Here is a 25,403-nt window from a genome sequence, read left to right as displayed (position 1 = left end):
TCATGTCCTTGAACACAAACTCTGCAGTCATAGGACGTTAGGATCAGTATTAATTACTCTGCCCACCTCTGATTCTAGTGAGCTCTGTGGTGTCTCTGGTATCCTCTTGTTCTGAAGCTATCTTGCAGAATTGCTTTTCCATATCAGGTTACTGAACAATAATCTAATTTTGCCTTTTAGGGCTTATATGGAATAAATGAAGAAATCTTTCTCAGTATCCCTTGTATCTTGGGGCGAAATGGTGTCTCAGATGTTGTGAAAGTTAACTTGAATTCAGAGGAGGAGGCCCTTTTTAAGAAGAGTGCAGACACAATCTGGAATATCCAAAAAGACCTGGTATTTTAAAGCCTCTTAATGTTTCACCGTTCCATAGAACAGAAGATGTCAGACGTGTATTTTACATTTTGAAAGTATTTTATTTTTTTGTTTTTTTGGGAAAGTATTTTAATCTGATCTGTAAAAAATAAAAAAACACTGGAGACCCATGATGTAAGTTCAGTCCCGCTAGGTTTGGAAAAGGAAATGGTAGATTTCTCTCTCTGAGTCTCTTATAGCTCAGTTCTAATGATACCCAACCTATACAGATGCAAGTTTTACTTCTCAGGTATGTCATATATGAGTTGCCTTCAGATTTAGTAGAATATGTATAACAACCCAGTATAATATAAAATGATTTTTCTCACAAAACAACCAGCGCTTTTTTCTTGTGTCAAAATTTAATTCTTTATTTTTTTTATTTCTTTATTTAAATTTCTTTATTTACTTTACTGCTTCATTGGCTTCATATGTATGATCTTTACTAAGTAAGCACTTAATCCTTAAGACCATGTGTATCAGAAGGAAACAAATAAAATTTTATGGTATAAAAAATTAAACAAAATGTCTTTGAACCTTGTAATATTATTCCAATTCATATAAACCCAAGTAGGGGCACCTGGGTGGCTCAGTGGGTTAAGACTCTGCTCAGGTTGTGATCCCAGGGTCCTGAGATCGAGCCCTGTGTCAGGCTTTCTGCTCAGCAGGGAGCCTGCTTCCCCCCACTCTCTCTGCCTGCCTCTCTGCCTATGTGATCTGTGTCTGTCAAATAAATAAATAAAAATCATTAAAAAAACACATATAAACCCAAGTAATTGATTTGGTGTCTCTGTTGAAACGCCACACCGGAAGTTCAGACCATTTGCTTGTCATTTGTTGAGCGAACTACTGCTACGCTTGCTGTGTTATGGTTATGAGGTCAGTATGGCCTGATTGATGTCCTCAAGTATCTCACAGTACTTAGGGTGCCTCAATTAATTGATTATTGACATACATGTATATGCATGCATACATGTACTTCTGATGTATGTATACACATACACAGAACACATATATATGAAATATTCCTTTCATTTACAACTTAAGGCAGTTATAGAAAATACACAATTAAACAAAAATAAGAAATCAGGACCAAAATAATTTAGAATAGGCTAGGACAGGACCAGTGGGAAAAATTAGAAGACGGTATGCAAGGAAGAGAGTCACAGTTCATACTCTTATTCTTGCAATCTGAATAGTTTTCATTCTAGTCCTCTGCTGCTGAACGTGATTGGTTTCCCATTATTCTGTTCTTTTCCCTTGTTTCAGCTCTTCCCTTGAATGCACAAATAGGGTCAAGAGAGAGTTTAGTTAGGATAGCAGGGATACTGGAGTCTAATGTGGATTTTGCCTTTTTTTTTTTTTTAATTTATTTATTTGACAGACAGAGATCATAAGTAGGCAGAGAGGCAGGCAGAGAGAGAGGAGGAAGCAGGCTCCCCGCTGAGCAGAGAACCCGATGTGGGGCTCGATCCCAGGACCCTGGGATCATGACCTGAGCCGAAAGCAGAGGCTTTAACCCACTGAGCCACCCAGGCGCCCCGCCTTTTTTTTTTTTTTTCAAAGCTGTTCTTTGTACAACAAATTAAAAACTTCATTTTAGGAAATCTTTACAGATATTGGAAGGGCACCAACTATAGTTTCTACAGGAAATATTCTAGGAACTAGGGGCACCTGGGTGGCTCAGTGGGTTGGGCTGCTGCCTTCGGCTCGGGTCATGATCTCAGGGTCCTGGGATCGAGTCCCGCCCGCATGGGGCTCTCTGCTCAGCGGGGAGCCTGCTTCCTCCTCTCTGCCTGCCCCTCTGCCTACTTGTGATCTCTGTCTGTCAAATAAATAAATAAATAAATATTCTAGGAACTAAAACTGTTGTACATTGTGTATTCTCCACAGGGGGAAGTATCACCCCCAGGAGTGTAAAATTGGTTATGGGGGTCGGTTGGGGGAAAAATATTAGATACTACAAGGGTTTCACTCCCTAAAGTTCAACCCTACCAGACAAAATCTTATTCTTCATGTTTTTTCACGTTTTATTTTTAAGTCATCTCTACACCCAATATGGGGCCCAAACTCCCAATCCTGAGATGAAGACCACTTGCTCCATGGACTGAGCCAGCCAGCCACCCCTCTTATTCTTTTTTTTTTTTTTTTTTTAAAGATTTTATTTATTTATTTGACAGAGAGAAATCACAAGTAGATGGAGAAGCAGGCAGAGAGAGAGAGAGAGAGAGGGAAGCAGGCTCCCTGCTGAGCAGAGAGCCCGATGCGGGACTCGATCCCAGGACCCTGAGATCATGACCTGAGCCGAAGGCAGCGGCTTAACCCACTGAGCCACCCAGGCGCCCCCCTCTTATTCTTTAATATTTAATTTCATTTTGGGGGTGGGTGGAGCTGAGCGATTGGTCAAGAAAGTCCAAAAAGGCCCTTGAGGGAGAGATAATGAAAAAAAAGTTTGAGAAACACTGCTCTGTTTCTTCTAAAAGAATTTGTCAGAGGTGTGTTATGTATTATGATTCACAAATGAGTTAGAAAACAATTAAGTAGAACGTGGTGGACCAAGAGAACTAGAAGCCTTGGTGTATTAGAAGCCAGACAAGCCTTGGTGTACTAGAAGCCAGACAAAGAGGGGAATTTTGAATTCTGCATTTAACTACTTCATAAATAATAAGTTGAGCTTTCCCATCCACTAGTGGAAATGGTTATCAATTAGCTTTGCCCTGATCAAATTCTTAGGGTTTCATATCTTCTTTAAACCCTTTGCACAGAGGGTTTTAAAACTTTGCCTCTCTCCGCTTTAGCTCACATTTGTGGGTGGTTAAAAGTAGGACACAGCTCTCTTTCTGCAGGAGCTCTGGGGGAAGTTCCCAGTGGAGGGTCAAAAAGCCCTTATTGAACACATCCAGACAAGGTTTGGTTAGAAATAAATTTACTCGAGCTCTCCAGTGGATGAGTTCTAGGTGCGCAGTACTCTGTTTGATAACTGAGGCTCTCTAGTTCGTTGTTATCTTTTGCACCTCGTACCCTTAGAGCCCAGGAGCCTCCCTGAAGCCCGTCAGCCCTCCCCTACGCAGGTGACAGGCGCAGGTGCAGTCCATCAGAGCCTGCCTCCTGGCCTCATTTGCTTCAGGTGTGCGAAAACTCCATGAGGCCCACACGAGCTGGACGCGGCCTTGCGCAGCCTCAGTAGCCTGCGGTTTTCACTCATGCAGCCTCAAACAGTTCTACCATTTTCCTCCATTCTTTTAGTCTGCCTCCCGAGGTAAGCACTTATCTTTATGACCATGTATATCAGAAGGAAACAGAAATAAAATTTTAGCACACAGCTCTCTTTCTGCAGCAGCAGAATGAGCGCAGCCCTGAGCTGAGCTGCCGGGGTCGTGCCTACCAGCCGGAGGACGGGCGCTGCGGGAAATCATTTCTTTTCTCTGAGGCTGGCTCTGTGTCCCTTGCAGACCGCACACACATCCAGGTCAGGGGTGGCTGGTCCTTCACCTGTGCGAGTGTGGCTGGAAGTACTTCATGGGGGGCCGTCTTCGGCTGGAGCCTAGGGAGCCTGGGCTCACTCCGGGAGCTGAGAGCTGGGCTAGGGGAGGAAGAGGTGTCCTGACTGTTGTATCATTTTTGGTGGAGTGGCCCCTTTGCCTTCACTCCTCCTGAATTCCTCTTAACTGTACCACCCTTCTCTCCATCCCCCAACGCCCTTGTTTTGCCTCTTATATGTTGGGCTGCTGGCCAGAAACCACCCAGCTTCTTTGCCAGCCACTTTTGTTGTTGTTCCCTTTGGGTCTACAGCACCTCTTTCTCCACTGGGACCCAGGCGTTCTCTATAAGGGGTCTCTCACGGTAGGCCAGTTCCAATTCTGGAAGTGGCTTTGCAGTTTCTCCTCACTCTTAAGTTTCCAAGATGGTGACCATCAAGGGTGACCTACCAAGAATTTCACTTCGGAGGAGGCTGCTCATCACAGTAGAATCCATTATAGCAACTGGAGTCATTGGTATGGGCTGTGCAATCAGCATCTTAGTAAAAGTCAGTTATGTGCCCTATGCCATAGGGTTAGAAAAGTTTCGTCCTTTGGATATAAGGCTACTGCATATGGTTGTGAAGGTTTTAACCAGTTAAAGGGGGTGAGTGGGGGCCCTATCCAGTCCCTGCTGGTTTAGTCCAGAGGAAAAGATGCACTTTTCTAATTGTTTCACCCAGAGGGGGTTGCTTTTTCTAGTTTTTATGATGGTATCCTCTGTGTTAGAATGTTCACATTTCACTTTTGCTCCTGTGATAACAGTATGAAGGACCCCTTCGCTTGACAGGGAAACAGCTCACACACACACACACAATGAAGAAATAGATGGTAGGAAAAAAGTGTACAACCTCTCTATTGTGGTGGGTGACCTACTAGTACCAAACACAATAGTCCTTTTCCTTTAAAAATCTCCTGCTTCTAAGTCTCAATATTTCCCTTCTTCCTTATCCATCTAAGGTGAGTTTTAGTGTTTAGTTCTTAGTATTGATGTGGCAGATAAAGTTAGCTTCCGGTTAAATGTCTAGACACAGGACTAAAAAGATTCTGAGCCCTTTCTAAGAACATCAAACCCTGGTTTGACTCCGTAATGTTTTAGTGAATAGTAATAAACCCTTGAAGCTATGCTTTGTTTTTATTAATGGAATATCTATAATTTCCTTAAGCTACCTTCCTATAGCCTTTAATCCTGGGATGATTACTGAATTTAAAGGATTGGCCCCAGGTTTCATCTAGATGACATAAGTATCCCTAAGGCACTAAAAACGTCAGCCTCTGTCAGCTGCAGCTCCTAGCAATCATGAATTCCCAGTGACTCGTTTTATCCTATCAACTATAATGTCTTTATCAGCGATGTTGTCATTGCTAATGAAAAATCAACATACATGAAAACCAATACATTTGTTGTCAACATCAATATTAATGAAAACAGTGTTCTTTATATATGTTATCTAAAAAAATCGCAAAAAGTAATTATTAGTTTTGTTTTACAAAGGGGGACAAAAGGCAAGTTGCATGAATAGATAAGTATACAGATAATATGTACAGAAAAACTTGAAGTAAAAGATTTATTTATTATCTCACTTTGAAGGTCCTTTTCGGGAGGAATTGGGCCCTATCCATAAGAAAAAGGTAACAGTCACAATCTCCGAAGAGCTTGAATTCTACAATGCTGACAGCTGTAGTATTTGTATGTCTTAGAAAATGTGGAGCACGATACCCTACAAAGTCTTGGGTTAAGGCTCACTTTAAACTCGTCCTCTCCTGGCCCTAGCCTTGGCAACTTCTTTCGTTCAAGGAGGTGGTGATACTTTTTATTTTTATTTTTTAAAGATTTATTTATTTGTTAGAGACCGTGTCAAGAGTGTGAGCAGGGGGAGGGGCAGAAGTAGAGGGAGAGAATCCCAATGCTAAGGGTAGAGCCCGACCCAGAGCTCCATCCCAAGACACTGAGACCATGACCAGAGCCTAAATCAAGAGTCAGGTGCTCGACCAACTGAGTCACCAGAAGCCCCACAGTGGTGGTGATATCTTAAATAGCTCCTTGCTGATAAGGAAGAGTTGTCAGTAGGAATTATTACTTTATCATCAGAAATGTATGATACAAACCTAGGAAAGAAACAACAGTGTTTTTTAAAATTACTCAATTATACCACAATACATAAGCTTTCACTACTATAATGTGATATCTACGAGGGTGGGAATCTTTATTCCATTTATTGTTGTATCCCAAGTCTAGAATCATGCCCAGTGTAATAGACAGTAGTGGAATGAAGGAATAAAAGCCAAATTCATGTTAAGAGGGAGAAAGTACTTGAGGCACCTGGGTGGCTCAGTGGGTTAAGCCTCTGCCTTCGGCTCAGGTCATGATCCCAGGGTCCTGGGATCGAGCCCCACATCAGGCGCTCTGCTCAGCGGGGAGTCTGCTTCACCCCCACCCCCCACCCCCCACCCCACCGCCCACCACCGCCCACCTGCCTCTCTGCCTACTTGTGATCTTTGTCAAGTAAATAAATCTTAAAAAAAAAAAAGGGAGAAAGTACTGGATAGCATAGAGTGTGGATATTCTACCCACCTTCATTTCTATAAATATGGGAAGTGTCCAGAGAGATTGAATTAAAATACTTTTTTTGTTGACTTTATTTTCTTAGACCTTATTTTTTAAGGAAGTTTTAGATTTACAGTAAAATTGAAAACATAGTACAGAGTTCTATCTTTACCTCACACCCGGTTATTAACATCCCATGGTACATTCGCCATAATTGATGAGCCGACACCTGTACATTGTCATTAACTAAAATGATGGGTAATGTATTACCCAGATTTCCTTAGTTTTTACAGGATGCCCTTTTTTCTGTTCTAGGATCCGATCAAGAATACCACATTAAATTTAGTCATCATGTCTCTCTAGGCTCCCCTACACTGACAGTTCCTTGGACTTTGTTTTTGATGACTGGCAATTTTGCGGATTACGAGTCAGATATTTTGTAGAATGCCTCTCTGTGGTATTTGGTATTTTTCTCATGGTTAGATGGGTTACGGATTTTGGGGAGGAAGACACAGATTTAAAGTGGTATTTTGTAACCACATTGTAACCAGAGTACATACTTGTAAACATGGTTTATTATGGTTGATGTTGACCTCAGTCACCTGGCTGAGGTAGTATTAGGTTTCTGTACTTAAAGTTACTCTTTTTTCTCCCTTTCCACACTCTGCTCTTTGGAAGGAAGTTTCCAAGTGCAGCCCGCACTTCAAGGGCGGGGAGTTATGCTCCCTCTGAGAGTGGAATGTCTGCATAAATTATTCGGAATTCTGCATGGGAGATTTGTTTCTCCCACCTTATTGATTCATTTGTAAATATCACTATGGATTCATGGATTTTATTTTATGTTTTGGGTTATAATCCAATAGTCTTCATTGATTTTGTCTCTCAAATTTTTGCATCTGTGGCCACTGGAAGCTTATTCAGTTCACTACTGTATGCCTCTGACATACCTGTATCATCGACACTGGGCTTTTGTTTTGAGCACTTCCTTACTTTCTGACACTATGTTTTAGCTTCTTCATCTTGTATATTTTCTGGTCCAGGCCCAAATCAGCCTGTTTTCCAAGGATCCCTAGTTCCTGTTATTGGAGAATGGTATTATATAAACCAAGATCTGGGTGCTGGGTGTGCTCATTCCTACTGGGGTAACAGTACATTTAAAAAAATTAGCTTTTCAGGGGCACCTGGGTGGCTCAATGGGTTAAAGCCTCTGCCTTCAGCTCAGATCATGATCCCCGAGTCCTGGGATCAAGCCCCGTGTGGAGCTCTCTGCTCATTGGGAAACCTGGTTCCTCTTCTCTCTCTCTCTGCCTGCCTCTCTGCCTACTTGTGTTCTCTGTGTGAAGTAAAAAAAAATTGTTTTTTAATAAAAAAATAAAAATTATCTTTTCAAAGATAATTTTATTGAAACTATATAAATCTGCTACATACTACTACAATCACTGAATAATTCAGAGTATTCAGAAAGCACTGACATATTAAGTAGCAACATTTCCCTTGTGATAGTTTAGACTTCTAAGCTAATCAGGTATGGTGTAGTTTTTTTTCTTTTTTTTTTATTGTGTTATGATATTGTTTAAAATTTAAAGTGCTTGCCGTTGGATTTCCATTAATTAGAATAAAGTAAAATATCCAACAGTATAAGTTAGACTCATATGCTTAAATACTTACGTACTTACATACTTACACTTTATATTTATATACTTAAATCATAGATGTGTGATTATTTCTAAGTACTAGAACAGTCATTTTATTTTCAGTGAAAATTTTAGTTATTTAAAATTCATAAAAATCTGTAGTTTTTAAAACATTTTCTCAAAAAACAATACATTTGCAGGATTACAAAATAAAAATAACATAAATAGATAGATATACCTGGTGAAGTATATATTTCGTCTAGTTTCCTTCCAGCCTTTCCCCAACATCTGCTATAGGCACCTATTTAAATTAGTTTCTTGTGTATCTTCAGGTGTTTCTTTTGCAAATACAAATACGTTATTTTCCCTCTTTCTTACATATAAAGTAGCAGGCTAGAAATATATAGTACTGATGAGTTTTTGCAGATAATACCGCCTGATTATAGAACCATAAAATTTTATTAGAGTTGGAAGGGGCCTTATATTTTCTTCCATTTATTTAAAAAACAAACTGTTGCTGAGCTGTTGTGTGTTAGGTGGGTGCTAAGCACCACAGTGGAGATGAGTAAACATTTCCTGCTCTCAGGCGCTCAGAGACTGATGAGAAGCTTCTTCTACAGAAGTCCTGCTTTGTCACTGTGCAGCCTCAGCCTCGATTAAAGAGGTGTTCCCTACCTTCAGAGACTCTCCTATTTATGAAACCGTTTCTGTTGCTTTCCTAATTGTGAACTAAAACTTCGTTTGTAACTTGTATTTCATCTGGTTTGGATTTTTATATCATGACATGTTGAACATACTATGTCTCCTCTGAGTCTAATAACTCATAAGACACACATAGATAGCTGGTATGAGAATTTTCTTTCATTCTCCACTTAATTAAGAGGTTTACTCCCTCCCCCTGCTTTTGACTAATTCTTTTATGGCTTGAGTGGTGAAGTTGCCTTTGTGGACGTTGATGAAGGCAAGTTGACTGGCGAGACAATGGCTCTTCAACATGGCAGCCCTTTCAGGAAGATGCTCAACATTGTTTCTAGCAAAGGTTAATGTCATAGTTAAGTACTATAAATATTCTAATGATACATGAATAAATAAAATCATTCTTTTATCTCCCTTTATAAAGATTTAGTTCTTTTTTTCTTTTAAAGATTTATTTGAGAAAGAGAGAGAGCACCTGCATGTAAGCATGAGCAGGGGGAGGGACTGAGGGAAAGAGAGCAAGCGAGCAAGAGAGAGAGGAGGGAGGCTCCTTGCTGAGCATGGAGCCTGATGTGGGGCTTGATCTCACAACTCTAAGAACATGACCTGAGCTGAAATCAAGAGTCAGATGCTCAGCTGGTTGTTCCCCACTCTGTATACTCATAATATCATTAGGTTTTACTTCCATTTGTTTTCAGGGTTTCCTAGAGCACCAGACTGATTTCCTGTGAGCAGCAGTAATAGCAGTTAAGCAGCTAAGCACTTTATGTACATTATTTAACCCTTAACTCAACTTTGCGAGGGTTTACAGATGGTGCGTCTGTGAACTGAAGTTAAAGTGAAGTAAGGATTTGAACCCAGTTCTATTTGACTCAAAAGCCTAAGTTCTTTTTTTTTTTTTAAAGGATTTTATCTGAGAGCAAGTGAGCAAGTGAGTATTCATGGGGGGAGAGGCAGGGGTGGAGGGAGAAGCAGCCACCCACTTGAGCAGGGAGCCCCGTGCAGGCTCATTGCGGGACTCCATCCCAGGATTCTGGGATCATGACCTGAGCTAAAGGCAGACGATTAACTGACTGAGCAACAGGCAACCCTGTTAGGAGGTTTTTAAAAAATGTACAGAGGGATGGGTGGGTGGCTCACTTGGTTGAGCATCTGCCTTCAACTCAGGTCATAATCCCAGAGTCCTGGGATGGAGCCCACATTGGGGGCTCCTTGCTCACTGGGGAGTTTGCTTCTCCCTCTACCTGCTTCTTGGTCTCTCTTGCTCTTGCTCACTCTCTCTAACAGATAAAATCTTTTTTAAAAATGTGCAAGAAAAACTTCAGTAATTTTAGTAAAACTTAGTGACATCTCTTGAATCTAAAAGGGTGCTATGGCATAGTAGATCTAAGGAAGCCAACTATTCAATAAACAGTGTGGTGATGGAGCCTAACAGAAAAGGTGTTAAGGGTGCCCGGGTGGCTCAGTCATTAAGCGACTGCCTTCGGCTCAGGTCACGATCCCAGGGTCCTGTGATCAAGGCTCAAGGCCCACATTGGGCTCCCTGTTCGACAGGAAGCCTGCTTCTCCCTCTCCCACTCCTTTTGCTTCTGTTCCCTCTCTTGCTGTATCTCTCTCTCTGTGTCAAATAAATAAAATCTTAAAAAAAGAAGAAAAAGAGAAAAGGTTAAATGTCAGATGTTTTCTTCTATAATGTATTTTCTATTCAAATCTTTCCCCAGTTTACCTTGTCACTGCAAACTCCAACATAGTGATTATCACAGATGCATGCCAGAGAAAAGGAGAAACATGCCTTGATTTAGTCCAGCGAAATGTGTCCATGTTTAAATTAATGATTCCTAGTATTATCTAATAGAGTCCGTGCTGTAAACAGATTATTGTTTCTAATCCAGGTCAGCTTTGTTTTGATTGTTCACTGAAGAATTTTTGTGGGTTGGGTTTAACTTGGTAGAAGAAAATATTTTTTTAAAGATTTTTTTTAATTTAAAAAATTTACTTATTAACATATAATGTATTATTAGTCCCAGGAGTACGTGTCTGTGAATCGCCAGGTTTACACACTTCACAGCACTCACCATAGCACATACCCTCCCCAGTGTCCATAACCCAACCACCCTCTTCCTATCCCTCTCCCACCAGCAACCCTCAGTTTGTTTCATGAGATTAAGAGTCTTTTATGGTTTGGGGACACCTGGGTGGCTCAGTTGGTTAAGCAACTGCCTTCGGCTCAGGTCATGATCCCAGCGTCCTGGGATCTAGTCCCACATCGGGCTCCTTGCTCAGCGGGGAGCCTGCTTCTCCCTCTGCCTCTGCCTGCCATTCTGTCTGCCTGTGCTCGCTCTCTCCTCCCCCCATCTCTGATAAATAAATAAAATCTTTAAAAAAAAAAGTGTTTTATGGTTTGTCTCCCTCCAATCTCATCTTGTTTCATTTTTTTCCTTCTCTGCCCCTCAAGCCCCCCACGTTGCATCTCAGCTTCCTCATATCAGGGAGATCATATGACAGTTGTCTTTCTCTGATTTACTTATTTCGCTCAGCATAATACCCTCTAGTTCTGGGGCACCTGGGTGGCTCAGTGGATTAAGCCTCTACCTTTGGCCCAGGTCATGAATCTTAGGGTCCTGGGATCGAGCCCCGCATCAGGCTCTCTGCTCCTCGGAGAGTCTGTTGGGTTTAGGAGAGAAAAATCAAGACTCCCAGTTAAGACATGTTGAATTTGAAATATCTGAAGACAACCAGGAAGAAATATCAAACAGGTAGCTGATTGAGTCTGGGGCTCAGGAAATATGGGCTGGCATATTCAGTCAAATTACTGTATTTTAAAGTCATTTGGAGTAGGTTTTGTCTGCAGGTACAACAAAACTGAGTACATAATGTTTATTCATTTCAGTTTTGATATCGAGGAACTGATATTTATTTATTAAAGATTTTTATTTGAGAGAGCGAGAGCATGAGAGTACCCATGAGCAGTGGGAGGTGCAGAGAGAGAGGGAGAAGCAGGCTCCCCGCTGAGCAGGAAGCCTGATGCAGGGCTCCATCCCAGGACCCCGACGGAGATCATAACCTGAGCTGAAGGCAAACACTTGACTCACTGAGCCACCCAGGTGCCCTGAGGAACTGCTATTTAAATTTTGTTCGATAATTTTTTGTTTGATAATTTTATTAAATATTTATATGACTACAAGAAGTCTAGCTTCTATCTCTGTCCTCTTTTCCCTTCGCCTCCATTTAAAAAATAAGTAGCCATTAACAGTTTTTATTGTTTAAAAAACATTTTTTGTTTCTATGTACAATTTTCGCCATCCTCTTTTTTTTTTTTTTTAATAAATATTTTATTTACATACTCTCCAAACCCAATGTGGAGCTCAAACACACAACCTCGAGGTAAAGAGTTGCACGCTCCGCCAGCTGAGCCAGCCAGGAGCCCCTCCAACACCTTTTTAGTTTAATAACCTGTCATAAAGATCAGTCCATAGTATTTAGAAATGTATCAGTTGCTGTGGCTTTGTGGTAAGTTTTGAAATCAGGTGTTAACTCCTCCAACTTTGTTTTTTTTTCAAGATTATTTTGTTTTTTTTCTGAGCTTTTTGCATTTCCACATGAATTTTAGAGGCAGTTTGTCAATTTCTGCAAAAAAGCCTGCAGAGACTCTGGTTTTGGTAGTATTTCCAGCTTGACAGTCATAAGGCTTCTGATCGATGTCTTCCCATTTATTTATTTAGGACTTCTCTAATTACTTCCAGCAATGTTTTATAGTTTTCAGTCTACAAATCTCCCACGTTTTTAGATGTTTAGATTAGTAGGTTTTAGATAATAGGTTCTTAGGATTTTCTATATATACATCAACATGTCTGTGAATATATTTTTTTATTTTTCCTTTCTAATCTGAATGGCTTTTCTTTCTTTTTCGCATAACTGCCTCGATAGAACATCTAATAGAGTACTGCATAAGAGTGGTGAGAATGGGCAACCTTATCTTAGTTCCCAATTTAAGGATAATGTTTTTCATAAATGCTCCTTAGGGACATTCCCTTCTATTCCTAGTAAGGGTTTTTACCATGGATGGGTATGGGATTTTGTCAAAGGCTTTTTTTTTTTTAAAGATTTAATTTATTTACTTGAGAGAAAATGAATGAGCTGGGGTGGGGAGGGGCAGAGGGAGAGGGAGAGGGATAAGCAGATGCCCCACTGAGCAGGGAGCCTGATGCGGGGCTCGATCCCTGGACCCTGGCATCATGACCTGAGCCAAAAGCAGATGCTTAACTTAGCCACCCAGGCACCCCTGTCAAATGCTTTTTGTCTCTTGAGACACTCTTTTTGTTTATATTATGTATTTTTTTTAAAGATTTTATTTATTTATTTGACAGAGATTACAAGTAAGCAGAGAGGCAGGCAGAGAGAGAGGAGGAAGCAGGCTCCCTGCTGAGCAGAGAGCCCGATGTGGGGCTCGATCCCAGGACGCTGGGATCATGACCTGAGCCAAAGGCAGAGGCTTTAACCCACTGAGCCACCCAGGCGCCCCTATGTTATGTATTTTAATACATAATAATACATTATAATGTATTATGCCACTTGATTTTTGGATGTTAAGCCATAACTTAGTCGTTATGTATAATGCATTTTAATGCTGTTGGATTTGGTTTGCTAACATTTTGTTGGTATCCATATTTATATTCTTGAGGAAAAAATGTTTTTCCAGAGGGGTCTTTGTCTACCTTGGGTAATAATGTCCTCCTAGAATGAGTAGTGAAGTGGTCTCTTTCTTTCTTTCTGGAAGAGTTTGTGAAGACAGGAATTGTTTGAATGTTTAGTAGAATTCCCTGCTGAAGGCTTTGCTTTTGGGAAGATTTCCCAGTTACTGGTTTAATCTCTTCTTCTTGTATGTCTATTCGGATTTTCTATTTGAGCATTTTCAGTAGTTTCTGTCTTTCTAGGAATTTACCCATTTATGCAAATTATCTAATTTGTTGGCTCATAGTTGTTCATAATATTCCCATATTATTTCTCTGATGTCGATAGTGATGATCCCCTCTTTCATTCCTGATTTTACTAATTTGATTCCTTCTCTTTTTCGTGGTCAATCTAGCTTGGCCAGCCTAGGTTTTTCAATTTTGTTTTCAAAGAACACATCAATCTTTTCAAAGAACACATTTGTGATGTCATTAATTTTCTCACTGACTTTCTATTTTGCTTCATTTTAATTTGCATCCTAATCTTCATTATCTTTTCTTCTCTTTCCTTCAGGTTTAGTGTGCTCTTCTTTTTCTTCTTATTTTTTTTTAAGATAGAAGGTTAGGTTATTGACTTGAAATCTTTCTTGTTTTGCTGTAGGCATTTATGGGTAGTGATTTTCATTAAGCTCAGAGAAGCTGCATCCCATACATTTTGGTATACTGTGTTTTGGTTTCATTTGTCTCAAGTATTTTTAAATTTTTCTTAAGATATTTTTTTCTTTTTTGAGGAGCAAGAGCCATTTTTTTTTTTTAAGATTTTATTTATTTATTTGACAGACAGAGATCACAAGTAGGCAGAGAGGCAGGCAGAGGGAGAGGGGGAAGCAGGCTCCCTGCTGAGCAGAGAGCCCAATGCGGGACTCAAGATCCCAGGACCCTGAGATCATGACCGGAGCCGAAGGCAGAGGCTTAACTCACTGAGCCACCCAGGTGCCCTTTGGGGATGTTCTTCTGAAGTACCATTTTAATTTCTTTGTTTTTAACTATGGTTTTTGAGGGTTTTTGTGTTTTTAGTGGTTACTCTTAGGGTTACAATATACAGCTCAACACACCATGATCTACTTCACATTTTTGCACATTTAATTCTAACAAAATATAGAAACTTTGCTCCATTATAGCATCAGCCCCTCACTTTCGTGCTATTATTTTGTATATTACATTTATATATATTACAAAATCAATAATATGGTGTTACAGTTATTGCTTTATATACAATTATTGCCTTATATACATATAATTGTTGCTTATATAAAGCTATATATTGCTTTATATATATATTACTGCTTTATATAATCTTACGTCTTTTGTAGACACAAGAGAAGAAAATATACATCTTTTTTCATTAATTAAGCTTTTTATATTAACCTTATTTTTTCGTTTCTGGTATTCTTCTTCATCTAGATTTGAGTTATTGTCTGGTATCACTTCCTTGCTCTACTCCAGCTTCTTTCTCTTCTCTCTCCTCTTGGTTGTTATTGTCAAATCCCTTTTATCTCTGTATCTTGTAGGCCCAATTATTAAATTTTATGATAATTTTTTTGTGTAGTTTTAAATAAGGGTGTGTGTATACACATTTTAATACATGCATATTTATAATTATAAATTATATATGTAATAAAATGTATATACAAATAAGAAGATCTATATAAGAATAATTTTTTTTACAGTTGCTACATATCAGTATTATCAGTGTTTTTTCTTTCTTTTTTTTTTTTTTTTTTTTTTTAAGATTTTATATATTCATTTGAGAGAGAGGCAGAGCACAACCAGGGAGACAGGCAGAGGGAGAGGGAGAAGCAGACTCCCGCCGAGCAGGGAGCCTGATGCGGGGCTCGATCCCAGGACCCTGGGACCATGACCCAAGCTGAAGGCAGACACTCAACCCACTGAGCCACCCAGGCGCCCCTTTATTTCTTTATTTCAATTTGAATTGCTGCCCGGTATTACTTCCTTTCAGCCCAAAATAACTTCCTTCAGTATTTCTTGTAAGGCAGGTTGGCTGCTAGCAGTGAATTCTCACTCTTTATTTGGGAACATCTCTATTTTGCCTTAATTTTTGAAATACAGATTTGCTAGGTTGAGAATTCTTGATGGAGTTTCTTACAGCACTTGGAATATCATTCATCTCTCTTGTGGCTTCCATTGCTTCAGATGAGAAGTCAGCCGTTAACTTCTTTTGGGTCCCTTGTATACAATGTCTGCTATCTCTAACATTTCTCTTGGCTTTAACAGTTTGACTATAATGTCTGACAATCTCTTTCAGTTTATCTTACTTGCAGTTCCATAAGTTCTTGCATGTGCAGATAAGTGTTTTATCAATTTGGGAAGTTTCAGTCATTATTTCTTCAAATAATTGTTGTGCTTCTCTCTCTCCTCTTACTGGTTTTACAGTAATGCGTATGTTGGTGTGTTTAGTGGTGTCTCACATGTCTGTTCTTTTTTCTGTTCTTTAATTTCAGTAGTTCATGGGTTATCAAACACTATCTCTTAGATAATTTTACCATCTCCAAATAAAGACTTGTTTATTCTTTTTTTTTTTAAAGATTTTATTTATTTATTTGACAGACAGAGATGACAAGTAGGCAGAGAGGCAGGCAGAGAGAGAGAGGAGGAAGCAGGCTCCCCACTGAGCAGAGAGCCCGATGTGGGGCTCGATCCCAGGACCCTGAGATCATGACCTGAGCCGAAGGCAGAGGCTTTAACCCACTGAGCTACCCAGGCGCCCGAAGACTTGTTTATTCTTTTTTTTTTTTTTTTTTTAATTTATTTGTCAGAGAGAGAGCGAGTGAGAGCGAGCACAGGCAGACAAAGTGGAAGGCAGAGTCAGAGGGAGAAGCAGGCCCCCCCCCGGAGCAAGGAGCCCGATGTGGGACTCGATTCCAGGACGCTGGGATCATGACCTGAGCTGAAGGCAGCCGCTTAACCAACTGAGCCACCCAGGCGTCCCAAGACTTGTTTATTCTTAAGACATTTATCTTTTTCCTGTCCTATTGCATTAGCTAAGAGAATCTCCACTATGGTGTTAAATAGGAACACTGGTAGTGGGTATCCTTGTCTTGTTCCTGACTTTTAATAAAAATGCTTCTAATTTTTCTTCATTATGGATAATGTTTGTTTTGGATTTTCACAAATACCTTTTTGAGGTTAAAGACATTTCCTGCTTTTCCTAGGTTGTTGAGTTTTATTTTTTTAAATCTTAAATGGGCTTGGAATTTCATAATCTTTTCTTTCTTTTTTTTTTAAGATTTTATTTATTTATTTGACAGAGAGAGATCACAGGTAGGCAGAGAGAGAGGAGGAAGCAGGCTCCCTGCTGAGCAGAGAGTCCGATGCGGGGCTCGATCTCAGGACCCTGGGATCATGACCTGAGCGGAAGGCAGAGGCTTTAACCCACTGAGCCACCCAGGCGCCCCTCATAATCTTTTCTATAATTCAAATAATCATATGTCTTTTTTCCTTTAAATCTCATGTGGTATATTAATATATTTTCTGATACTGAACTGTCTTTGCATTTCTGGGATAAACTCTACTTGGTCCTAAAGTATTTTCAAAGACCCCACTTAATTATATTTGTTAATATTTTATTTAGTACTTGTTGGCATCTATGTAAATAAGTGATTTGGGTTTATTATTTTTCTTGTGGTCTTTTCTTAGTTTTGATGTCAGGGTTTTACTGTTTCTCCCAAAACCTTTTTGTTATCAAACAGGTTGCATGAAAGAAGAATGAGCTGTTCCGTGAAGTTTTAATAAAATTCATCTGTAAAACAATTTGAAATGGCATGGGGATAGATTTTTGATTTTTTGATAGTTCATTAATGTATATTCGTTTATTCAAATTTTCAATTTCTTTAGTCATTTTAGGAAGTTTTCTAGACTTGATCATTTCATCCAAGCTTTTAAATGTACTGGCATGTATTTCATATTTTATGAGAAGTTGTATCCTGCTCCCCTCACCACAATCATGGCTCCCAGCCTCAAGGTGATATATTAGGACATTTTTAACCTCTCTATCTGTGGTTACTTCTGTTTCTTAATATTATTTGTCTGAGATATTGCCCTTTCCCCTTCTAGTTTGGCTAAATATTTTTCTAATTTTAAGCTCCCTCCCCAACAACTAGCTATTTTATTGGTAGATTTTTTTTTTTTAATCCTAGTATGGTCTGTTCTTTACTTCCTTTTACTTTATGATTAATAACTCTTGTCACTGATTTTATATTTGTTTTAAAGATGCATATGAGAATATAAATTTACTAGAAGGTACTTTTTTGGGAGGTTTCTGTGGTATTTTTAGGGTTAACCACCTCTTTGAAATCTAGTAAGGCTTAGTTTGCTATCTAGTTAATTGATGGTGTTTATAAATGTTCCCTATGTATTTAAGAGAAAAAATAACTTTATTGGGCATGATGATTTTTCTGTAGTCACAATTCATTTTATTTTTTACTAAGTTACTACTAATTCCTCCTGGTTTTTAATTATTACTGATTTAAGCATATTAAAAATTTCCACTGATTATGAATCAGATTCACCTTGGAATTCCTAATTTTTCTTCATATAATCTGAGGCCATTTTATTAATTGCTTCTAAGTTCATGGTTATTATATGTTGTTGGATTGTTTCATATGCCATGGAGTATCTCTATCCCTATTAATGCTTTTTTGTTAAAAATTCCATTTTTGCTATTACTACAGCTATACTGACCTTTTGGCTTATCATTACCACTTTTTAAATTCATTAAGGAAGAAATTCTGATAAAGCTTATAGTTTAAAATAGTTCACACACCCAAACCATCAGGCTTTACCAGAAGTTTTTCCTTTTCCTACTGGGACTAGGGCCTGATTATGTTTTGCTCAACAGTGATATTCTAAGATCTACGCTTCTGTTCCCACCTTAACTGACATTTTTGCTCTAAATGCGTTATTCTCTGAGGAAAACTATCATTTAAAAAAAGGGAGCATTTGTTTACTGATGTTTGATTTTTTAAGGGTGGGGGGCAGAGGGAGTGAGCGAGCAAGAATCTCAAGCAGGCAACACGTCCAGTGTGGAGCCTGACCTGCGGCTAGATCCTTATCGCCCTGAGATCGTGACCTGAGCTGGAATCAAGGTCAGATGCTGGGGTGCCTATGTGGCTCTGTTGGTTAAGTGGCCTCCAGCTCAGGTTCGTGAACTCAGGATCCTGGGAATGAGCCCGTCGGGCTGTCTGCTCAGCGGAGAGCCTGCTATTCCCTCTCCCTCTGCCTGCTGGTGCTGTCAAATAAATAAAATCTTATTTAAAAAAAAAAGATGCTTAATCAACTGAGCCTCCTAGGCACCCATTTCTCAAAATTTTTTATGGAGTGAACCTACTACTGTGTTTTTTGCACAAAGACTATGTAAGGCAGCAACAAAAAGCTTTTATTTAATTTATTTATATTGGGTATTGTTGGAATTGGGGTATAGTTGGAATTGATAAAGAACCCTGTTTTTTTAGATTTACCAGTTTTAGATAAACCTAAAAAATGTATCATGTTAGAGAAAAACATTTTCTGACATGAACTCATTTTCTCTTAAGAACTTTTTCTTCTCCGTGGATACCTTAACCTATGTAGCCTGGAAGTTGAGTGGGTTTTCCAAAACCCGTGTTAGTGGCAGTGGCTGTAATCTGGACACTGCCTGTTTCTGTTTTCTGGGCAGAGGCTTGGTATGCATTCTGGAAGCTGGAGACTCAAGTGGTAAGCCTGAAAGCACCACTGAGCTGTGCATTCTCCAAAGATATTTAGACAATATTGATTGTATAGTTATTTCATCATGAAATAACATAGTTTGAGTGGGGGGAAAAGGACTTATTCCCCTCTAGGCCCTTTTACACTTAAACACTGTTTTAATAATAATCTACCAGAAAAACCAATAGATTTGAAAAAAGTGAGAATGTTACTATAATCCTACGTTGGGATTAAAAGACTTTCTTAATGCAGCGCTGAATAACATGATACAGTTTATATTTAACTTGGCACACTCTAGAAAGGTCAGTGCAGTAAAACAAGTAACGTGAATTCTTAAAGAATATTTATTTATTGGGCGCCTGGGTGGCTCAGTGGGTTAAGCCGCTGCCTTCGGCTCAGGTCATGATCTCAGGGTCCTGGGATCGAGTCCCGCATCGGGCTCTCTGCTCAGCAGGGAGCCTGCTTCCTCCTCTCTCTCTCTGCCTGCCTCTCTGCCTACTTGTGATCTCTCTCTGTCAAATAAATAAATAAAATCTTTAAAAAAAAAAAAGAATATTTATTTATTATAGAGCGAGTGAGAGCTTGAGCTCAGGGGGATAGGGCAGAGAAACCTGAGTGGGCTTGTGCTGAGTGCAGAGCTCGACACAGGGCTGGATCTCACAACCCCGGGATCATGACCTGAGCTGAAACCAAGAGTAGGACGCTTAACCGACAGTGACAACCAGGTGCCCCGTGAATTCTTCATATTAACTGAAGAACATTATAGGAAAGACAAATGGTGCTGTGGTGATGGTAATCCTTTTTTTTTCAGTTTTTCCTAAGAACCCTTGAAATCCATTCAGATAAAGCTTAAAACTTATCTACAGTTGGAAGTTTAAAACTAACTTTCTTGTGTGGAGAATCTCTGGCAAGATGATAGAATTATGGGCCCTATCCTTAGAGAGATCTTAGTTTAGCCTATTTTGGGCAGGATATAGACATCCGAATTTGATAATTCCGTTGAACATTCCTATTTGAAAGCCACTCACCGCAACTGTAACAGTTCTGCTAAGGCTTAAAAAAAATGCCCTGTTTACACAATACCATGTAGTAAAAATACTTTGGCGCCTTTTTCTTAGTTCCTGTGTAGAGTGGAGTGAACATTGATGGGGTCTCTCTGAAGGATCTGAACTTAGACACAGGAACTGACGAAGATCCCGAGCAGTGGGAAAATGTCCAAACAGTTGCCAGGTAATATGCTCATTTTGCATTTTCAGTCCCTGGAGTTAGATGTGAGCCTGAATTCTACCAGGGAGATGAGACTAGCTCCCCTAGGTATACATTGTTTTATTTCCCACACTTTTCATTGGCTCACCAGATTATAAATTCTTAAGCAGTCAGGGACCGAGTCTGTCTTTTTCTGAGCCTAAACACAGCAGGTACTCACTTGCTGACAATATATTATTTTAAATTTTATAGTCTGTACTGTTACTGGTAAAATTGATATCCGTATTAATTTCTGTATCTCTATACTTACCCTCATAACTGTTTAAATGACCAACTGCTGTAAGAAAAATTTTTTTTAAAAGATTTTATTTATTTGACAGACAGAGATCACAAGTAGGCAGAGAGGCAGGCAGAGAGAGAGGAGGAAGCAGGCTCCCTGCCGAGCAGAGAGCCCGATGCAGGGCTCGATTCCAGGACCCTGAGATCATGACCTGAGCTGAAGGCAGAGGCTTAACCCACTGAGCCACCCAGGCGCCCCTGTAAGAAATTTCTAGGGGAAATTATTGATGGCAACACTTCAGTTCTGTGACATTGTCAAGATAGGTTGCCAGACATGGATGTTCAATGACATTTCTTCTGAAGTTAACTTCTTATGTTCATGATTTCTTTTAACTCCAGAGTGGTTCCGAGATGATTAAAAAGAAAAGATATACTTCTTGGGGGGTTTCCCTATCTGTAGGGGATTTAATGGAAAGTATTTTGAAGAATCTTAGGAGACTATATCCAGTTTCCACCATGAGTTAGGTAGGATGTTCATATTTGAAAAATTATTTAACGTTACCACAAAACAGGGGTAAAAGAGGATCTGTGAGGAACAATTAATTTTTTTTAATAAATATTTTATTTATTTATTTGGCAGAGAGAGATCACAGGTAGGTAGAAAGGCTGGCAGAGAGAGAGAGAGAGAGGGAAGCAGGCTCCCTGCTGAGCAGAGAGCCCGATGCGGGACTCGATCCCAGGACCCCGAGACCATGACCCGAGCCAAAGGCAGCGGCTTAACCCACTGAGCCACCCAGGCGCCCCAGGAACAATTAATTTTTGAGGTTGATCTTGTACAAGCATCTCTCTTTCTGAAGTTTATTTGCTGCTGAAGAGACTGAGAAAGGGGTGGTGGTGGTGGTAGAGGAACTTACCTTTGTAGACCTTTGTCCTGGTATTTATTATTCAATTACATAAAACTAAGTTTCTTTGCATGTTTATCTATACAAATATCTGGTAACATTGCGAAACACTGTGGGTAGGTCTTGCACCATTTTGAGATATTCTCTAAAAGTTCCAGTTATGTCCAATGAAGAGAAAAAAGAAGCACTAGTGGGCGCCTGGGTGGCTCAGAGGGTTAAAGCCTCTACCTTTGGCTCAGGTCATGATCCCAGGGTCCTGGGATAGAGTCCTGCATTGGGCTCCTGGCTCTGTGGGGAGTCTGCTTCTGCCTCTGACTTTCTCCCCTCTCATGCATTCTCTCACTCTCAAATAAATAAATAGATAAATAAAACCTTAAAAAAAAAAAAAACAACCAAAAGACTAGTAACAGAAGTGTTAGCAGTTAGTCTCCTGGAGAAGGTAAGTTGAGGCCTGGGTAAGACTCCCCCGCTAGTCTGAATATGACAGGCTAAAGCAAAATGGAATCAAATGATTGGGAATAAACTAAGAGGAATTTTGAAGGGATTCCCTGCTAGGAAGTGACATGGGGTAAGGAGGCGGCTAAAGGAGAGTGGTTCCCAGCAAGCAGGACCAGAGCCTGGGGCCCGTGGGGAAAGATGGCCGGTGTATTAAATAGTAAATATGTCTAACCATCTGTTTTACATTTTTCTCTGTCCTGTTGGTCTATTTTTCTGCCATAATTCATACCACAAGTCTGTTAAATACTCATTCACTCAGCGACTGCTGTTTTTGATGTTACAGACCTTTGTAGGAAGAGGAGGGAATGGAGGGAAGGGCAGGGGTAGGAGAGAAAGGGAAGGAAAGGAAGAAATAATTATTATTATTTTTTAATATTATATTTATTTATTTGACAGACAGAGATTACAAGTAGGCAGAGAGGCAGGCAGAGAGAGAGGAGGAAGCAGGCTCCCCGCTGAGCAGAGAGCCCAATGTGGGACTCGATCCCAGGACCCTGGGATCATGACCTGAGCCGAAGGCAGCGGCTTTAACCCATTGAGCCACCCAGGTGCCCTGGAAGAAATAATTAAGCCTTTAATTTCAGGTCCTCTATGGATAAAAGAAGTATTCCTTAGTGCTTCTTTGTGTCCTGCTCATAAAGGTAAAGCTAACCCCTGAAGAGGAGGCTTGTTTGAAAAAAAAAGTGTAGAAACTGGGAAATTCAGAAGCTCAAGCTTTAAAGTTGCTTAAAGCTTCCATTCTGAAGTTAAGGAAGGAAAGATGGTAGTTATAGGATTAGATATGTCAAAATTTTGAATAAACCTGAATTCCTTAATGTGGAAAAAGGGGGCAACACCGAGTTCTCTATTTAGCTCTCCAGCTGTTTGAGCATCCAAATGTTGGATGATACTTCGTGTTTCTAGTTCCTGTATGACTGCAGTTCGTGCCTAGGTGTAGGTGTTAGACACACACACCCCACTTGGTTCAAAAGAATGATGTGTGTATACTGTGTTCAGAGATTCTGATCCTTGTGTTCTGGCTGGCTGATATGTTCACTGATACACTATAAAAAAGTTGCAACCAGCTGGTGCAACCACTCTGGAAAACAGCATGGAGGTTCCTCAAAAAGATGAAAATGGAGCTATCCTATGACCCAGCAATTACACTACTAGGTATTTACCCTAAAGATACAAATGTAATGATCCAAAGGGGCACGTGCACCCAAATGTTTAATAGCAGCAATGTCCACAATAGCCAAACTATGGAAAGAACCTAGATGTCCATCAACAGATGAATGGATAAAGAAGATGTGAGATATATATATAATGGAATACTATGCAGTCATCAAAAGAAATGAAATCTTGCCATTTGTGACGACATGGATGGAACTAGAGGGTATTATGCTGAGCGAAATAAGTCAATCGGAGAAAGACAACTATCATGTGATCCCCCTGATATGAGGAAGCTGAGATGCAACGTGGGCAGTTTGGGAGGTAGGAAAAGAATAAATGAAACAAGATGGGATCCGGAGGGAGACAAACCATGAGACTCTTAATCTCACAAAACAAACTGAGGTTTGCTGGGGGGCAGGGGGGTCGGAAGAGGGTGGCGGGGTTATGGACACTGGGGAGGGTATGTGCTATGGTGAATGCTGTGAAGTGTGTAAACCTGGTGATTCACAGACCTGTACCTCAGGGGCTAAAAATACATTATATGTTTATAAAAAAATAAAAAACGTTGCAACTTTATCTACAAGGTAAAAATGGATGTATATACAAAAGTTACTAAATGGTAGTTCCAATCCTAAATTAAGCCTTGATTTGACCTTGCTGGCTTTTATTCTGATAATTTTTTTAAAGTAATCTCTACACCCAACATGGGGCCTGAATTCACAACCCAAGATCAAGAGTTACATTCTCCACCAACTTAGCCAGGTACCGCTGTTCTGATAATCTTTATAGATGATCTAAACTGTATAAATCCTTCAGTGATGACGGAGACCAAGGTGGGCATTCTTTTCTTGGAAGTATAGAGTAGGCTGTCTGGCTTCCTAAATATCTTGCAATATCTTAAGTAGTTCTTTTCTTTTCTTTGTAACCTCATGAATTTTCTATCTCATTTTGATAGAAAATTCTGTTCTACTTAGCTGAGCTCTGCATGAAACAGAGCTCACGGGGTGGTCACCAACTCACCAGGAAGACTGGCTCCAAGTGCCCCTAAAAGTGGGGAGGCACTCTACCCCTCCTACTTAGCTGTGGCCAGACTGTCTTGCCCAATTAACGTAAATTCTCTGGTGTATAGCTTGGCAATTGTCACTCTGTTCCTTCCATCTTGATGGAAACAGTTGTGATTCGGTGAAGCCTAGAAAGGTAACAAATCTTGGCAAGGGCTGGTAGAGGAGGGCCCCACGCAGGGCCTGCCACGGAATGTCACTCAGGTATTTAGATATCCATGTGGTATGCCCCATACTAAACAGAGTTTACTTTATATATTGCAGAACAAATAATGCGAATTTTTAACCTGATATTATGCTTTGTTTGCAAAATCAAAAACCGGGCTTCTTAATAAGATTTAATGTTTCCTAAATGTTCAATAAAGAGAAAAGTTATGCAACAAATTTTATTTAGCATAGTCAGTCCCAACATTCAGCACAAAAAGTTTACAGAGGATAGAAAGTGCATTAATAAAAGCCAGTCTTTACCAAAAGAAAACAGAAAATATATTATTGATTCAAAATATTTTACACTTGAATGATAAACTGCAATAACTTATTCTGGGCACCTACTGATAAGAGAAAGAAAGAGAAGAAAAGAATGCTTTAAGAAGAGCTCAATCTCCAGCTGATATCAGAGAAGTCAGTAGAGGTCACTGAGACCGGCAGTCTTTCTTGCTTTTTGCATTAGTGCCCTCAGCTGGAACTGTTTACGGGACAGAAGACGTACATGCTGGGAGGGGGGAAAAAAGTTTCAACAGTTTAGAATGGATTTGACCCACACATGAAGTATCATACAGTTTGTAACCTAGATGGGATCTAATTAGCCATCTTCCTTTGGAACCAGTACTTCATTATATGGGGGTTTTTAAACTCACTAGGTTGACGCTGGCAGGCTGTGTTAAGGAAAGTGACCTTCTGAGATCCTATGAAGGATTACGTTACAGGGAACAGCATGACCTTATAGGATCTGGCTCAGGAGTTTGAACTACATCTTAAGATAAACCAAGACACCAGGAGAACTTGACCTACGATCCTATCAAAAGTTCATAAAATGATAGCTCCGATTATCCCCAGTTGTCAAAAAGCTGGGGAGTGAGCAGCATAAGCCAGCTTTCGTCCCATGCCTAGCAATAGCTCCTC

The 25,403-nt window shown here is 39.9% G+C and overlaps 3 protein-coding genes across 5 annotated transcripts in view; 2 read left to right on the top strand and 1 right to left on the bottom strand.

The window, feature by feature from the left end:
- Window positions 1-957, top strand: part of LOC101687503 (L-lactate dehydrogenase C chain) — a 49,739-nt gene extending 48,782 nt beyond the window's left edge. The window contains exon 8 of one of the 2 annotated variants that reach the window (XM_045066149.1): window positions 181-957. In XM_045066149.1, the coding sequence (XP_044922084.1) occupies window positions 181-345 (165 nt within the window). In that variant the 3' untranslated portion in view covers window positions 346-957. The remainder of the gene's footprint in view (window positions 1-180) is intronic. The other variant, XM_004752096.3, reaches the window with a different exon arrangement.
- Window positions 958-4,258: 3,301 nt separating this feature from the next.
- Window positions 4,259-21,193, top strand: LOC101687787 (L-lactate dehydrogenase A-like 6A). The gene is given in 8 exon segments (XM_045066148.1): window positions 4,259-4,280; window positions 4,283-4,322; window positions 4,324-4,381; window positions 8,976-9,093; window positions 10,472-10,639; window positions 19,046-19,192; window positions 20,302-20,413; window positions 21,070-21,193. Coding segments are annotated over 8 exon segments (789 nt in total).
- Window positions 21,194-24,653: 3,460 nt separating this feature from the next.
- Window positions 24,654-25,403, bottom strand: part of TSG101 (tumor susceptibility 101) — a 42,383-nt gene continuing 41,633 nt past the window's right edge. For both annotated transcript variants that reach the window (XM_013055885.2, XM_004752100.3), the window contains one exon: window positions 24,654-24,993. In XM_013055885.2, coding sequence (XP_012911339.1) covers window positions 24,904-24,993 — 90 coding nt within the window. In that variant the 3' untranslated portion in view covers window positions 24,654-24,903. The remainder of the gene's footprint in view (window positions 24,994-25,403) is intronic.

This window comes from Mustela putorius, unplaced genomic scaffold (genome assembly GCF_011764305.1).
Source record: "Mustela putorius furo isolate JIRA1106 unplaced genomic scaffold, ASM1176430v1.1 tig00003859_pilon_pilon_pilon, whole genome shotgun sequence".
Taxonomy (NCBI): domain Eukaryota; kingdom Metazoa; phylum Chordata; class Mammalia; order Carnivora; family Mustelidae; genus Mustela; species Mustela putorius.
Note: the sequence above shows the minus strand (reverse complement) of the source record. Positions and strands in the feature narration are given on the sequence as shown.